Raw genomic sequence first — 17,210 nt, forward strand, 5'->3', positions numbered from 1 at the left:
CTGCCCTTAAGAGAGATGAAAAACTCTCAAAGCAAAGGACCCAGCGCAAGCTTTCCCTCTGGGGAGCAAGCCCTTGCCTTCCCCTTTTCCTCTTCCCCCCCATGCATCTCCTCAGCTCTAAGGGACCCCAGGAGACTTGCAACCAGGGGAGCAATGGGCAGCAGCAGCCCACCCCAGGGTAACTCCCTGAACCTGTCTCCAAAGTCTCCTTTTCTCTGACTTCCCAGTGAGCTAAAGCCGCCCAGCCTAGGCTTTCCCACTGCTGCTTCTTTGCTAAGCCCTTCCTTATTTCACTGTCACCGGCTTTAATAAACCTGCCCTCATAGTCACCTGGACTCGTGTTGTGAAGTATGCTCTTCCCGAAGCCAAGAACCCACACACTGCCAGCTGGCCCTAGGCAGACCCCCTCAGGGCCAGGGCTCCTGTCAGGGAACAGAATCACACAGGATAAACTATTTTCAATACTAGAATACTGAGCACCTTAAACGGTACCATGAAATTCAATAGTTATTTAGTAAGTAGTTTTCCACACCAGGTTCTGTGTCTGGCAACGCAGCTACAAAGAGAAAAAAGATTCTACCTGCTCTTTGCCAAGTGTACCTGGGTAATCCAAGTGTTAACAAATAAATCTACTTCGGGTTGGTAATTTCTGTTTCTACTAGGAAGCTTAACGTTACATTGACTAAGCCTCCAGTGAAAGGGATGAGCACAACCCCCCAGGAGTCTGTTAAAAGAAGTGCCCATTTCTTTGCTGGTGCCCATTACTAATTCCCTCCTGCAAGGACTATGTTTCCGTGCTTCTTGTAACTTGGCTTGTGAGCTGCCTACTCCTCAGCTTCACGCGCGAAGTGCTCAGTGAGGCTGCGGCAGAGCTACATCGTATTTCCCCAGCTCGCTGGGACGAGGCTGCAGCTGCTCAAGACTTGTCCTAGGCCCTGGGGCAGCCAAAGTCGTTTTTGCTGGGGACACCTAAGCCGCAGGGTGTACATTAACTAGGAGCAAAGTGGCAGCGGCAATAGGCGTGGACTTGGCACTAGCCTGGGCCTTTCCCGGACTCACTCGGGCTCAGGTCCCCTGAAGGACACTCGGCCCTAGGGCCACATAAGGGGGGCACGTGGGGCGAGAGGAAGGAACCTCTCCTCCAAGGCCGGGTCCACTCCACCGAAGCCCCGCCGCCAGGCTGTTCCCGAGCCTAACCAATGGGAAAGGGAGTTACATTTACGGCGGCCCCGGCATCCAATCAGAGGACAGGTCTCAGGTTCCGCCGCCCGGCGCGCCGCAGGCGGGCGGCCGGTTCCGCAGCCGCGCGCCCGAGCGGCCGGCGCCGCAGCGCCCCCAGCAGCGCGCGGTCGGGGAGAGCGGAGCCGCTCCCCGCGGAGGGGCGCCCGCTACTGCGCAGGCGCCTCGGGCCCGCTGAGCCGCGCCCCTGTCCCGCCAGGTCTCCCACGGCCCCGGGACCCACGAGCGCCGGTGCCGCGCGCTGGGGAGAAGCGGCGGCGGCGGCGGGTGAGTGCGAGGCTCGCGCGCACGGTTCCGGAGGGCGATGCCGCCCCTGTCCGGCCTCGGGGGGCTTTGACGGCAGAGGCGTGGGAAACACCCCCTTCTCCTCGGTCCCCCGGTTCCCAGCACTTCTCGGGACTCCGGCGGGGACGCGGCGGGGGGCGGGGTGGGAGGCGGAAGGACGGTTTAGCAGGTGGGGTTGGGGTTGGGGTTGAGGTGGGGAGGATGGGGGGTGAGGGGTGAAGAGAGGGGCGTTGGCCCAAGGCCGGCGGAGGGGCGAAGGTGAAAGCGCGGGGCGGGGCGGGCTTTCGCTTGTAAAGAAACGCCGCCGTCGGAACGTTAGGTTCGAGTTCATACTAATTATATAATCCCATTTAGCAACGAATTTCCCACAAAACCAGACGATTTAGATAAACGACTGAGTGCTTTTTGTAGCCGGGCCACTGCCCCCGGGCACACGGGCCCCCGGACGGCGGCGGGGCTTCCCGGGGGGCGGCGCCGAGCGCCCCGCGTCCGACGGCGGTGACCCGCGCGGACTCCGGGAGGGTTTTGCTGAACCGCCGGGCGCACCGGAGCCTGCAGACTTGCCAGGTGCTATAGGAAGTCACCTGCTCTTTTTCATGTTATGATTTTCTTCCTCTTCCCAGACGTTGTCCCAGGCAATGTAAGGAAATTTAATATAAATAAACCGTCTCCTCCTTTTAAATTAGCCGCAAAATATTTGGGAGAAATTTTGATCAAAACACGAGGAGCACCTGGAGGGTGTGTTTTATTCTGTAGAAAGTAACGTAACTGTAGCTGCTTCGAAGAAACTCGCTGGACAGTTTCGTGTGCTCTGGACGACTGGAGAGGGATTTAGAATCCTAAAAAAGACTGAGTCTTTTAGAGAGTCGTTATGTTTTTTCCTTAGAGTCGTAAGATAATAACCAATAATCATCTAAAGGAAACCACCTAAGATTTCTGTGTGCATAGACAATACTGTTTTAAAGCTGTGTAAGAGTTTCATTGCAAGTAATATTTGGGAAGTGCTTAGAATAAAGCAGATGGCATGCTAATGGTGACAAGTATCTTTCACCACATGCTGTAACTGTTGTAGTCTCCCAACTTCATACGGGCTAAGAATGCCAGTGAGGATTGCCTGACCTATCTCCCATCCAGGTAAGAAAGTTATCCTTGGTGAGGGGGAGCATTTTGTCCCCTCAATTGAAGAAGACTACCTACTACTTCTGGTTGCTGTTGGGGATATTTGGAAGTAGTCTAGATGAGTCTGCTTTCTTTTCCCTTCATTATTATTATTATTATTTTGCTTTGAAAAATTACAGAATGTCTCCCAATGTTTTCTAATATAACAATTAGTGATTTTCATCCATTGAAAACTACTTGAGAACTCACTGGTGTTTTAGTTATATTTTAGGTTAGTATATTTTAACACTCCCCGTTAGAAAGGCGTAGATACAGGCACTGCTAATGAAAGATGTTCTGGCACGAAACGTTCTGTTAATAGTTTGAAGATTATTACTAGACTTGTTAACTTGCTGTTACTAGACTCATAAACCTGTTGAGGACATGAAATTTATAATAGCATAGTAAAGCTACTAATTGCTTTCTGAGCCTGGGCAACCACTGACATTCAGCTTCATCATATTTCAAAAGAAGGGATTAGACTAAGTTATTTCTAGTTATTTTATAGTTTCACAATAATACCATCTGCTGTCCTAGTACAGACTTTTTTGTAATATAACAGCTTTGTAACTAGAATGGATAAAAGGAAACTAAATTTGAGGGTCTGTTCTGTAACACTTCATGCATCCCCATTTTCCACACAAGGAAACTGAAGCCAGAAGTTAGATCTGCCTAAGAGTGCCCATCTGCTAAGCATGAGCTCAGTTGGGATCCTCGTGGTTTCCACATTGTCTGTGCTTCTAATCCTGGAGACAAGGACTGGGGCACTTGGATCCCAGCAGTGTATTAAGGGCTTACTGACCTCAGGATAGATAGCCCATGCATCTTGAGCATCCCTTTCACTCAATATTTGGGGAAGAAAGATTTTGATTCATATGTGTTTTGTGTGAGAGAGGGGTGGACACTTGTTTTTGGTTGGTTGGTTGGTGAGGTTTTTTTGCATATGGGAAGCAGTATAAAATATTTTCACATTAAAACACTCAAGTCTGTATTATGACATATAAATTTCACATAATTTTTGAGGTAAAATGAGACTTCAGAAATGTTTCCTGTTTTGAGGCAGGGCATTTTCAGTTGCTTTTAAGATTATAATTTTATTTTCCTCTACTCTTTTTATATATATATATATATATATATATATATATATATATATATATATATATAATTGTTTTATTGAGATACAATTCACATACTATCCAGTTCACTCATTTAAAGTGTAAAATATTACAGAGTTGTGTGATATCACCACAATCAAATTGAGAACATTTTTATCACCCCCCAAAGAAACCTTATACCCATTGGCATTTATTCCTCATTTCTCCCAACCCTTTGCTCAAGGCAACTACTAATGTACTTTCCATTTATATAATTTTGCCTGGCCTAGGCATGTTATCTAAATGGAATTATATAATAAGTGATCTTTTGTGACTGCTTCTTTCACTTAGCATAATGTTTCAAGGTTTATCCAAGTTGTAGCATATATTAGTACTTCATTCTTTTCTATTGCCAAGTAATATTCCATTGTGTGATGTACCACATTTTATTTATCCATTTATCACTTGATGGTCATTTGAATTGTTTCTACCTCTTGGCTCTTAGTAATAATGCTGCAGTGAGTATTTGTGTACAAGTTTTACTCACAGTAATATTTTCATTTCTCTTGGCCATATGCCTAGTAGTAGAATTACTGGATCATGTGGTAATTTTATTTTGAAGAACTGCCAAAATGTAAAATGTTTCCTAAGTGGTGGTAGTACCATTTTACATTCTTACTAGCAGTGTATAAAAGTTCCAGTTTCTCTGTATTCTTGCCAACACTTGTTATTATCTATCTTTTTTATTGCTGTAGTCATCATAGTGGGTGTGAAGTGGTATCTCATTGTGGTGGGGTTTCTTTGTTTTTGTTTTTGAATCCTTTCCTGAAGATATTTTTCCCATTACTTTTCAGAGAGAGTAGAAGAGAGAGAGAGGGAGAGAAACATCAGTGTGAGAGAGACACACCAAATGGTTGCCTCCCACACGCTCCCCAACCAGGGTGGGGGATTGAGCCTACAACCAAGGTACGTGTCCTTGACTGGAATTAAACATGGGACCCTCCAGTCCGCAGGCTGCCACTCTAACCACTGAGCCAAACTGGCTAGGGCAATGTTGAACATCTTTTCATGTGCTTGTTTGCCATCTGTGTATCTTCGGAGAGTGTTTTTTAGTATTCTTTCCTCATTTTTAATTAGATTATTTGACTTTTTATTACTGAGTTGTTATAGTTTTTTAGCATATCCTGGATACAAATTCTTTATCAGATATATGATTTGAAAATATTTTCTCCCATTCTGTGGATTGTCTTTTTACTTCATGGTATCCTCTGAAACGCAGAAGTATCTAATTTCAACGAAGTCAAATTTATTCTGTTTTTGTAACTCGTGCTTTTGGTGCTATATCTAAGAAGACTTTGCCTAACCCAAGGTCATAAATATTTACTCCTGTGTTTTCTTCTAAGAGGTTTTTTAAAATATCCATATATAGTTTTAGCTCTTAATTTTGGTTGTTGCCTAAGCATACATGAGTTAGGAGGCTTTGGCTAGAAAAAAATGATTAAGATTTATTCATAGTATTATACAACTAGATAAATACCCAGAGTGTTCTGAAAAAAGGAAGAGAAGCTGAGTGTTTGTATAGTAAAAAGTACCTTCTTGAGAAGAATCAGCCCTGCATTCTGAATCTCTGGGCAAGGGATTGAGCCTGCAACTGAGGTATGTGCCCTTGGCTGGAATCGAACCCAGGACCCTTCAGTCTGTGGGCTGACAGTCTAACCATGGAGCCAGACCAGCTAGGGCTGAACATTTTTTTAAAATTAGGCAATCATCGTGAACAGGGCTCTGCCCAGAAAAAAATAAGTTGGGAGCAGGTGTTAGGTAAGAAAGGGGAGGGTGATTGATGTAAGAAGGTCAGTTAAAAGATAGAGTGTTCTGGTCCAGAAATATTGAGGACTTTAAGAAGTAGGGCAGCAGTGGAGATGGAAAAGAATGGATAGCTGTTAATAATGCAGGTTCCTGACCTCTATTCTAGACCGACTGAATTAGAATTTCCTAGGTGTGGAGACAGGACAGCTGAACTTTTTTTTTTTAAATCCTCACCCAAGGATATGTTTTTATTGATTTTAGAGAGAGAGGAAGGGAGAGAGAGAGAGAGAGAGAGAGAGACATTGATGTGGTGGCCTCCCCTGTGTGTCCCAACCAGGAATTAAACCCACAACCCGGGCATGTGCCCTGACCTGGGAATGCAACCCGCAACCCTTCAGTGCACGGGACGACACTCCAACCAACTGAGCCACACAGACCAGGGCTGGACAGCTGAACTTTTAGCAAGGTCCACTCAGTGGTTCATATGTCTACTATACTGTAGTATAGCGATTTTCAACCCTGTGCCACAAGAATTTTTAAAACATGCAATGCCCGACTATTTAGTCAGGGGCACTGACGTCTTTTCCCTTAGACTGTCAAACTAAAAAACGACAACAGCCAACACAATGATAGCTGTCTGGTGTGAATGAATCAAAATTATATCTATTTTTTGTCAGATTGGCCAAAAATATATTTTTTGATGTGCCACAGAATTTTAGTAATTAGTTTAAGTGTGCCATGAGATGGAAAAGGTTGAAAATTGCTGCTGTAATAGATGATATGAACATAGAGTTGACTAGTCTGGCAACTGATGGTGTGCTCAGGAGCATCTCTGTGACTGAGGGAATGGTGTTAGGGAACGTAGGAAAGTGAGAAGGTTTGTTGGTGCAGAGAATGTATTCAGTTTTACATACTGTATCAGATCTGACTTGACAGCAGAATAGTTTGTGCAGTGGGATTGATTGGGAAATGAGAATAGTTACTCAGGGCAAGAGCCAGACTAGTAAATAAAGAACTTTCAAAAAAATAGATTTATGAGTATCTCTAAGATACTGTGCCACTTATTTGCTGTTTTAGTCTACTGTTAATAGAAACAGATATGTTAGTATGGGGAAGTAGCTATATTCAGAGAGAAACGAGGGAATCTGCTTTCTCCAAGCTTTCATGGAGTCCCGTGTGCCCTCCACACAAGTTCCCCGATCACTGGGACTTAGGGCAGGAGCATGATATTGCTGTCTGAACCCAGTTGTGACTCTGAGGGAAGAGATGAGTTGTGCATAAACACTAGGCCGGGGGGCACCAAATACTGAATAAAAAGAGAAGTACTGCTATCTAGATTCTTTTTTTAAAAATTTATCTTTATTGAAAGTATTACAGATTCTTGACAGCTGAAACTGCTGCGGTGTGACTAGAGCTCTGTCTGTGCAATGTCCCTTGTACTTAGAATTGTCACTTGTTTCTTTGGAGAGGTGGTTTTTGTTATTGTTTACTGGTTTTGGTTTCCTGGATGGGCCAGCAGCAGAGGGTCCATGCAGCACACTCAGGAGGCAGCTCATCTCAGGTTAAAATGCTGGAGATTTTCCAGACCCAGAGATCCTCACAAACAAGATTCTGTGCCTTTGATCTTCAAACTTTTAAGTCCCTGTTTGTTTTTGAGTGACTACATACACAGATCATCTAGGTAGTATGTTTGAAAGAAAAAAAGTCTCTGCCTTCAAGTAATTGCAGTCTAGTTGGGAGAAAGAACAACACATAATAAATGACTTGTGAAATTAATCATCATGTTAGTTAACTTGCTCCTGTTTTTGCCTGGAACCTCTAGATGCATATCCCCATGGCCATATTTCCAGTCTTCTTACTCTGACAGGATGAATTCATTCACCTCACTCTAACCACAATCCCACATCCTTCAATTCTCACCAAAAGTTACTTTCAAAACACCAGTTCTTTGACTTCATCTGAACCTCTAGTCTAAAAGCCCCTCTGCTTGCATCTATGTTAGTTTCAGTTTAAATTCTGCAGCTCAAATGTCAGCCATTCTTTAGAATTAGATAATATCAACTTCAGCTTCCTTCATCAGACTTCAGTTTCAAGCCCAGGTACGTTCAGCTGCCTGTTTTGTTCATTCTTGAGCCAGGGAATTGCTAGAGAAAATCGATCAACAGAGTCACTAAAAATTCATGGCACCTGCTGTCGACATTGACCACAAAGCCTACTGTTTCCTTGTACTCTCTCCCATTCTCCACACTGGCCATTTCTCTGTGTTCCTCAAACCTCCGACCCTTTACCACCCTTCTCCTTTTCAATATATGACCCTACCTCTTGTAACTTGGAGAATGCAGCTCCGTTTACCTCCAGCCCTCCAGCCTGCCAGCTCATTCCTGTGCTGCACTCTCGTGAGGATGGAGGGGTATCCTGCTGGTCTTGCTGTGAAGCACTCTACCTAAGTCACATATCCTTTTCTTCTAGGGCCCAAAGAAGAGAGAGTCTGAAGGCAGGGAGATTGATTAGGAGAAAGCTCTTTTTGTAATTCGTGGATTATTAAAAAAAGAATGAAAAATCCGGGAGAGCGCTGAGCCTGCTGTATTAGGTAGAATACTTATGTCTTTGACAGCGAGAGGGAAGTCTGAGGGATGTGGTGATGAAATTTATTTCAACAGCTGTTGAATTTCTTCAGAAGTTACTGTGGCCTCCCAAGTCCCTGTAGGCATTGCCTGACTGTCAGCCTCATGTCCCTTTGGATAGGTACAGATGGAGGTGGGTCCGTTCTCTCAAATCATATTTATTTCTTATTCTTCTATTGTATGCCAGTATTTTTCAACAAGAACTGGTGGTGAGCCAATACAGTAGAATTTCTACCACCTATGTCTGAGGTACTAGCCATTAAATGAGAAAAATAATCTTCCTCTCTGGAGCCTCTGAAAGCTCGGCATTATTTCTATTTTGTGAAAAAGGATAATTTATGTTTCTTCATCTGTTCTTATTACACTTTTAGAATAACTTCTAAATTTCTAATTGCAGACAAGCAAGTTGGCAAACACAAGTATTATATGGAGTATAAGAATGGCCCACTTCCCCTTCAGGGATAGGACATATATAAGTAGGAAACTGGACAAGTAACAGCAGTTTTTAGTTTTTCCAATTTTAGCTTTATTCAGTTACCATTCAGTAAATGACATTATTTAATTTTTAAGTTGATAGAGGTCAAGCTGGTATATAAAAAGTTTATAAATGTTGGTTCTCTTCTAATGGTTAAACTTTTGAAACCTAATTCAAATCAAGTAGCATTACTGCTTATGCATTGTGTTTTTGTATTTTAGGAACCCTGATTGCTCTCCTTCAACACATTCACTATGAAGTTACTAACAATACTTTTATTTTCTGGACTTATAACGGCTTGTAGAGGTAATTCTTCCTATAGTTTGCCGCCGAAGTTACTGCTGGTGTCCTTTGATGGCTTCAGAGCTGACTATCTCCAGAACTATGAATTTCCTCATCTCCAGAATTTTATCAAAGAAGGCGTTTTAGTAGACCATGTTAAAAATGTTTTCATCACAAAAACATTTCCAAACCACTACAGTATTGTGACAGGCTTGTATGAAGAAAGCCATGGCATTGTTGCTAATTCCATGTATGATGTAATCACCAAGAAACATTTTTCTGACTTTAATGACAGGGATCCTTTCTGGTGGAATGAGGCAGTACCTATTTGGGTGACCAACGAGCTTCAGGAAAACAGATCAAGTGCTGCTGCTATGTGGCCCGGTACCGATGTACCCATTCACAATACCACACCTTCCTATTTTATGAATTATAGCTCCACAGTGTCTTTTGAGGAGAGACTAAATAATATTACCACGTGGCTGAGCAGTTCGAACCCACCGGTTACTTTTGCAGCACTCTATTGGGAAGAACCAGATGCAAGTGGACATAAATATGGACCCGAAGATAAAGAAGACATGCGCAGAGTGTTGAAAGAAATAGATGACCTTATTGGTGACTTAGTCCACAAACTCAAGATGTTAGGATTGTGGGAAAATCTTAATGTGATCATTACAAGTGATCACGGGATGGCCCAGTGTTCTAAGGACAGACTGATAAACTTGGATCTCTGCCTCGATCATTCAGACTACACTCTCATAGATCTGACCCCAGTTGCTGCGATACTTCCCAAAATAAGTAAGTGAACTTTGGCCAAGGGGTGTTTGAATGGGGCCATGGATTCAGGAAGGCCGGCTTTGTGAAAGAATGAGGCTCTGGCTTTTACAGGTCAGGGTCATATGTTCTTACACTTACTCAGAGTGGGATTATGTGTTTTCCTCCTACTTTACAAGTTTTAAAACAATTACCTTAAGATTTAGGTTCATAATGATTATTTCTTTGTTTTTTGGATATATTTCGTAATTATCCACACAAATGGAAAAAGGTAATTTTTACCCTTAAAAACATCTTGAATTTTTGTGTGATATACCTTACCTTTTGCTTACTGATCTTAGAATTAGTGTTGTAATATGTAACTAGTTAATTACACAGATGTGAAAATTGTCCCCTTTGTATAAAAAGTCTACCAGGAATAATAACAACAAAATGAAAAAAGAGCCCTGTGAATGCTTTGAAAAAGTGTGCGCGCGCGCGCATGTGCGTGCTCTACACTGTCACATGATTATTCTCTTTTGAGAATTAAAGGTGATTCAATAGATGGTATTGTTCAGGATTTTTTTTCCAGTTATTTAGTTAGAGGTATGTTTTCCTTATCAATCAACAATTACTTTTTTCCTTTACTGTTTCCTTTTTCTTCAGATACAACAGAGGTTTATAACAAACTAAAAAACTGTAGCTCTCACATGAATGTTTATCTCAAAGAAGACATACCTGCCAGGTTTCATTACCAACATAATGATCGAATTCAGCCTGTTATTTTGGTTGCTGATGAAGGCTGGACAATTGTGCTAAGTAATTCATCACTAAAATGTAAGTATTAACTTAGGGTATTTCTCTTGTGTCCTAGGGATAAATCATATATTGACATTGTCCTGTTAACAGGGTACTTTTATTTAGAGATGTTGACACAGTACAGTTAGTTCAGTTTTCAACTATATAATTGTGAGGTCTTCATTCAATTCTCAGGTTTTTATTTGATAGCAATTCACAGTAACCACAATTTCACCCTTACGTTACAAGGTTGGGTCACCTTAAGGGTGAAGGTGTAGTTTTACTTTCTTACCAAAATTGCAGTTAATCTCAGTAACTTTGAAGATGGGTTCTCATTTGTAGAAAATGAAAGAGAAGGAAACAAAGAAATAAAAGTAAAGAAACAAAGTAAATGGGAAGAGATTAGCTAGTTCAAATTTCTTTTTATTTTCATGTTTAAAAAAATTTGTCCAGGTAACCCTAAGTCTTTCCCCAATGATGAAATAATTTACCTGAATGCTACAGCTGTTTAGAACATTGGGCAAGAACCAGAAAGTAAACAAACAAAAATGTACTGAGTAAACAAAATAGATTTATCAAAATCCCTCCTAAAACTGAGATACTATATAGGGGAGAATTACAGGTCTTCCCTGAAACAAGGTCATTTATCCATATGTTACATTTAATTTGAATACTTTTAAAAAAAATCTGATTTTGTAATTGATAGCAGGGGTCAGAAAACTTTCTGTAAATGGCCAGATAGTAAATACACATTTTAGGTTTTGTGGGCCAGCTGGTCTCCCTTTGAATGTATAGATAAACTGACATGGGGTATTGCACTGAAATTTTGCTTACAAAAGCAAGTGGAGGGCTGAATTTGGTGGTGGGGGGCTATTGTCTGCAGATCTTTGATCTATAGCTACTCAGAAGCATCAGGCAAAAATAAAACCAGGGTTAATGGAATTACATATTATTTATATTTATGTCATATACCCATTGTTGAAAACTTAGAAAATACAGAAAAGTTTAGAAAAGAGAACAAAGAGGTACAGACAAATGTTAATTGTGGGAGTTTTTTACCCTTCTAATCTTGTTTTCTATTACTTGCATATTTGTACACTATTGAAATCATAATATCTATATTTGTATAGTGTTATATTCTGCTTTTTATTATATTGGTCATATGTGTTTTTATTTTGAAATATTTTAAACATACAGAGAATAATAAACCAGACACTGGTATAGTCATCACTCAATCCTGCACTTCATATGAAAGTGGGAACTTATTGAATGCAAGTGGTGTACATTAGGTGGCCGTATTTGTTAAAATAAAGCTAAACTTCAGCATCTGGTATTGGAGTCTGTTAGGGACCATTGCACCTTTCCTTGAGTTAGACTTTTACTGCCATTACAAGTTGGAGTCATCTGGGTAGACTTCACGTTCAGTACAAGAATCCTGCTGTCCATTTGCAATTACCTGGCCCTCAGGTTGAGGTGTTCATCGCATAACTGTCAGTGAACCAGAAGTATAGTATATAACCCCGTTTCGTATCACATGAGCAGTTGACATAGATTAAGTCTGCAGGTTCACCTCCTCCCATTCACTGGTTTTAACTCGCTCTCGCTCTCCCCAGTTATTCAGGACTTTCAGCCCAACCACTCTATCACTGGTGCAGTTTGCTGTGGGCTTTTGCAAACAGTGCTGGAGAGTAACAGGTGAAATAGGTGGGGCTGGGACTGAAAGATAAGTACAGAAGACTGAGAAATAGTTTTCAAGCCTGATTCCATGACCAGTTGGAAGCAGGGTGTGTGTATGAAAAAGGGAACATGGCTGAGTTGAAGAAAATAGAAAATTTTACTTCTGGCCCGCCTGGTCCAACTGACCAGAATTCTAACGGATAGGAATCACACTGGCAAGAAAGACTCCAGTGTCTTTACACATAAAGCAAGTTATTTTGTAATAGAAAGATGGGACTTATTTACTAACATCATTTTGTTCTTTCTCAGTAGGTGACCATGGCTATGATAATTCTTTGCCTAGTATGCATCCATTTCTGGCTGCCCACGGTCCTGCATTTCACAGAGGCTACAAATACAGCACAATTGACAGTGTGGATATTTATCCAATGATGTGCCACATCCTGGGATTGCAACCACATCCCAATAATGGAAGCTTCGGCCACATTCAGTGTTTGTTAGTTGACCAGTGGTGTGTGAAACTCCCTGAAGCCATTGGGATTGTTATTGGTGCACTCTTGGCCTTAACCACCCTAACGTTCCTCTTCATTGTCATGCAGAATAGACTGTCCGGCCGGCGGCAGCCGTTTTCCCGACTTCAGCTACAAGATGATGACGACCCTTTAATTGAGTAACATGCGCTGGGGTTTATTCGAGGTGTTTTTGCTTAGTCACAAAATCAAGGATACACCCAAGGTGTTATAACTTTGGAAAAGTATATTCTGAAAGACAAAGCATTTACACCAAGCACGCTAAAATTATTTTGTTTTTCTTTGTGTTTTCTTTTGGTTCATAGCTATACAAAAACAAACAAAAAATCCTGACCATAGTAAAAATCGCTAGTAAATCATTAGTTAACACTATTTATCTAACTAGAAACATTTTTTAAAAAACATACTGCCTCTGCCTTTTTCTTTTTGCAATGAAAATTTGATACATCTTTAGATGAAAATAGAACAAAATTAAGTAGGTATGCTTTTCTAATAAATTTTTATATTTGTAAATTAAACAATGGAATCTTTATGTAATTAGTAGAATTTGTGTATCAGGGAGGAAAAGTTTCCTATATTTTTATATTTACCTTTAGTTGAGTTTGTATCCCAAGTAAACCCTTGGGTTAGGAAATTCTCTCTGATGGTTAATAAAAACAGTTAACCAGGCAGAAAAGATCAAGCACATGAAGATATTATTTTACGAAAAGTTATTATTAAAAACTATCAGTGTACTACAAAGCCTGTCTTCACCATTGTGTCTTTGTTAAGACCCTTAAGTTGTTGAACTGTTTTCTTTTGAAGATTATTGCTAATAAGAAATTTAATAGGGAAAAGTGCATTTCTGTTTGTGCTTAATGCCTTTGTGTAAGCTATTTGTGTGCGTGCACAAGTGTGTTAGCATGTATGGGCGTGCACTTCATGTGACTTATGGAAGATCAAAGATAGACTTGACCAGAGGTAGGCTTCCACATTCCCCTAGAACACAGCCCTACGGAAGGGTTATATTTCCAGTTCATACTTGTTTACCTTCTAACTCAAAAGTTAAACTAGTAATTTTAAAAGTTCATTAATTTTTGTTACCATTTTTAACTTGCTCATATTATTATAATTAGAAGTATCCAAGAGCTACAGAAAAATTTATGACCTGATTACAAATCTGGTTTTGATGGGTCAGAATGAGAAAAACGATTTTTATGTTAACCTTTGGGACTTTTATGCCTTATTCTTTAGACAATATAGTAGTTATATTTAAAATGGAATTTAGTCTCTTTTGCTTCTTTACATTAGTCTTATGTTAAGTAGCAGAATAAACTTTCAGCATCGCCTAACATTTCCTAGCTTGAGTGCTAGGTGATACCTTCTAATAATCAAAATTAATATGAAGAAACTGAATTGTGGCAGATGAGATTATATCTATTAGAGAACTTGGATTCAAGAACCATTCATTGGGACTTGAGGCAAGCAATTGATATTAATGGTGTGATCTCCAAAGTTTTGACAGTATAAACTAGGCAACCGGTTTGCAGATACAAAAATAACCTTCAGTAAATATGCAGCCCTGATAAATGTTGATTATCTGTGATGGTTAAGAACAACGGTGCTAATCAGCAAGTATATAATTCACCTTGTTTGGCCACTGCTGGTTTCATGTCCCTGGTATTTTGTGCCTATCATATCTGGGCTTCTGGAGAAGCATTTCCACATCCTGCATAAATAGTTCATGCTGTTATTGGTCCAAAGTTGACTAAGAACAGCATAATAAATAAATGAAGTAGAGCAAATAGGAATAATTTTTTTTTTGGACATATTAAGTTTTTCCTCATAAAAGTTTTCCTACAGGTTAATAGTTGATTTGAATGAAATAGAAAATTTTCTTTTCTACTTCATTTGCCATTAAATAACAATGAAGACTAGGACAGTCACATTTAAAGCCGTGGGTATTTTACAATAGTAGCAGGATATTTTATACTATTTGAGTAGAGTTTGGTCCTTGGAATGGTGTGAGTTTTAGTGACCACAGTAGCCTGATTGGTGGATACGAGTTTCAGCAAACTATACGTGGCATCCAGCCGGCGAGTAGATTTTATATAGGATGGAATAGAAAGGGATGCCCTGTGTCTTAACTGTTGAACAAAAGACAATTTACCTATTTGTCTTGTCTTTCATTCTCAAAATATTAATTTTAATTAAAATCGTAAATTTATATATCTATGTTCATGGGATAAGAACATAATTTAATCAAAGAGATGTTTATATATTATGTTGAAATTTGTGTTAATCCATTTGTATCTATAAAACGTTATCACTGTTAAAGCCAATGATCCTCTAATACAGAGAAAATCTTTTAGGAAAGCTAGCCTTTTACATTAAAGTTTTGGTATGTTTTGCTAAATAATTCACAAATATGCTGCTATGTTTTTTGGGTGGTAGAAAGAATTTGGCCGTTTATGACAACAATACTCAAAGGTAATAGGAAAACTTTTTATTAAGCATTTTTTATTAACTCAGTGAATTCAGAGTAAGTATATTTACTTATAACAGGGACAGCTCTGCTGCTGTCATTAGTGTGCAGGTTCTCTGGCCAATGCTCTGTACTATAGGCTTCCTGTTACTGTTCCTTGGAGCTTGGTCTAAGACGTTAAAGATACATTTTTGGAACACAAGGATTAAAAATGCCTTTGCATTGTTCTTGGGTTTCTCTCTCGTAGCTCATATATGGTGAATTTTAAGGGTGAATGCATCTTTTATTTTATTAATGTCTTTTGGAGGGTTTTACTTCACTGTGAATACATAAAGCTACAAATGAAGGACGAAGATGAGAGAAAAGTGTCTATTATCAATTCTTAAAATAGTGTGTAAATAAAATGACATGAGTCTGCTTTAAAAAATTTGTATGTAGTGCCTTAAGTTAAAGTAAAATATTTTGATTATAGTTTGAATTCATAATTACTTTATGATTTAAAATTTTATTTGAATAAAATCTACCAAAACATTTTTACTGTATTACTAAATATAGAGTCAACATCATAATTTTTTAAATTTGTCATTATGCACAATATACACACTGTGACAGATTTTGACTTAGCAATGCTGAAAAAATCCACAGAAGCATTCCTTTACAGATTTTTAAAAACCAGAATTAAGTGTACAAAAGTTAAAACAATGTATAAGTATACAATCCAGCATAAGGACATTATTGGAAAGAAAGCCAATATAAATTTCACAGAGCTTTCGGACTATAATTCATTGGATTACAGTAGAAAGAAGTTTGAAAAAGCTGATTAGAAAACACTAGGGATAAGGGAGGATTATAGTATTTAAACTTTGTTTTGCACATAGCCATAAATATTTAATGTCTAAGTAAGTGTAGATTCAACAAAGTTTCCTCCAGTAGAATAGCGATTAATTCATTTCCTACTTGTACATTCTGTAAACACTGCCAGGAACTGTGGGAAAGAGAATAAAAGGCACTTCCTTTACTCTGGAAGAGTTCAGTAGCATTTCAAAAGTGGAACAGCTAACAAATCACTTGGGTCTACTCATGGTTTCACTCTTGCTGCAGAGTCCTTGGATCCAGAACCATTTTCTAGGCCCTGTACTTCCTGAAGTTTGGATGCCAGATTCACTTCTTTGCCCCATCCCCAGCCTTCCTGGTGCCTGTCCATAGGTATCATCATAGTCCTACACACACAAACTGCTTCAGAGACTATGTGAGAATCCAGGTGAGCCTGTTGGGTCCTGGAGTCCTGTCACACACACAAACACACTGATCATAACGTGTGTGTGTAAGTAGTGGTTAGTGTTGAAATTGCTATGTCCTGAGACTCATGTCTGTCTCATGGCCAAAACTACCCAGTCTTTGGGCACAGTCTTGCCCAAAGAAGAAACCTCCTAACTTTTCACATACCTTATACCTCCTTCACCTCTGAAATCTGATTTCAACCATCAATAAGCTGAATCTAGTGGTTCATCCACTGACAGATCTATAATGATGGTTTATAGCTATATGTCTGTAGTTCAGACCTCCCTCCTGTGTTAAAGATCTGAACTGCCATTGACCCAATCAGCATTCTTTTCATATCTACCATGCTAACTTCACCTTTATAGACAGAGGTGGTGGAAAGGATCAATAGAAATTAACGCAAAAATAATTCTAGACAACTCCACGACACAAATACACATTTTTATAAAAGGGTTCCTATAGGTCAGACCCAGACCCAGTAGTATTGATTTATACATACTTGAATTTTCTAATGAGGAGCATGAAATTTTTTTACACAAAATTTCAGTGAAGGTTTTTATTTAAAAAAAAAAACGCAGTTCTGTTTCCAGTAAAATGGTCAAATATGTAATTCAAACTTACCTTCTTGCAGAGGACTAGAAATCTGGGCAAAATATAAAAGGTCTGTGCTATGGCAGTGAGGAATTACCAAGAAAGTGAGAGTCAAAAGGCCAAGATTTAGAAGAAGGAAGAAATCTGTGAAAG

General features: G+C 39.8%; 1 protein-coding gene across 2 annotated transcripts; it reads left to right on the plus strand.

Annotated features, from left to right (window-relative positions):
* Positions 1-1,320: 1,320 nt before the first annotated feature.
* ENPP4 (ectonucleotide pyrophosphatase/phosphodiesterase 4) lies at positions 1,321-15,732 on the plus strand. Of its 2 annotated transcripts, XM_081140265.1 has the most exons (5): positions 1,391-1,506; positions 8,903-9,761; positions 10,383-10,553; positions 12,501-12,702; positions 12,791-15,605. In XM_081140265.1, coding segments are annotated over exons 2-5 (1,200 nt in total). In that variant the 5' UTR covers positions 1,391-1,506; positions 8,903-8,935; the 3' UTR covers positions 12,792-15,605. The 2 variants fall into 2 exon arrangements, with proteins under 2 accessions (XP_080996390.1, XP_080996391.1); XM_081140264.1 differs by having other exon boundaries at positions 1,321-1,506; positions 12,501-15,732.
* Positions 15,733-17,210: the final 1,478 nt, after the last annotated feature.

This window comes from Miniopterus schreibersii, assembly GCF_964146895.1.
Source record: "Miniopterus schreibersii genome assembly, chromosome: 6".
In the NCBI taxonomy this organism is placed as follows: Eukaryota; Metazoa; Chordata; class Mammalia; order Chiroptera; family Miniopteridae; genus Miniopterus; species Miniopterus schreibersii.

What these genes read in the sequence shown, in the direction of transcription:
- ENPP4 (XM_081140264.1), top strand. Translation starts at nt 8,936, where the DNA reads ATGAAGTTACTAACAATACTTTTATTTTCTGGACTTATAACGGCTTGT. An exon ending in TGCGATACTTCCCAAAATAA is followed by an intron (nt 9,762 to 10,382) that starts GTAAGTGAACTT and finishes CTTTTTCTTCAG; the next exon opens with ATACAACAGAGGTTTATAAC. An exon ending in AAGTAATTCATCACTAAAAT is followed by an intron (nt 10,554 to 12,500) that starts GTAAGTATTAAC and finishes GTTCTTTCTCAG; the next exon opens with TAGGTGACCATGGCTATGAT.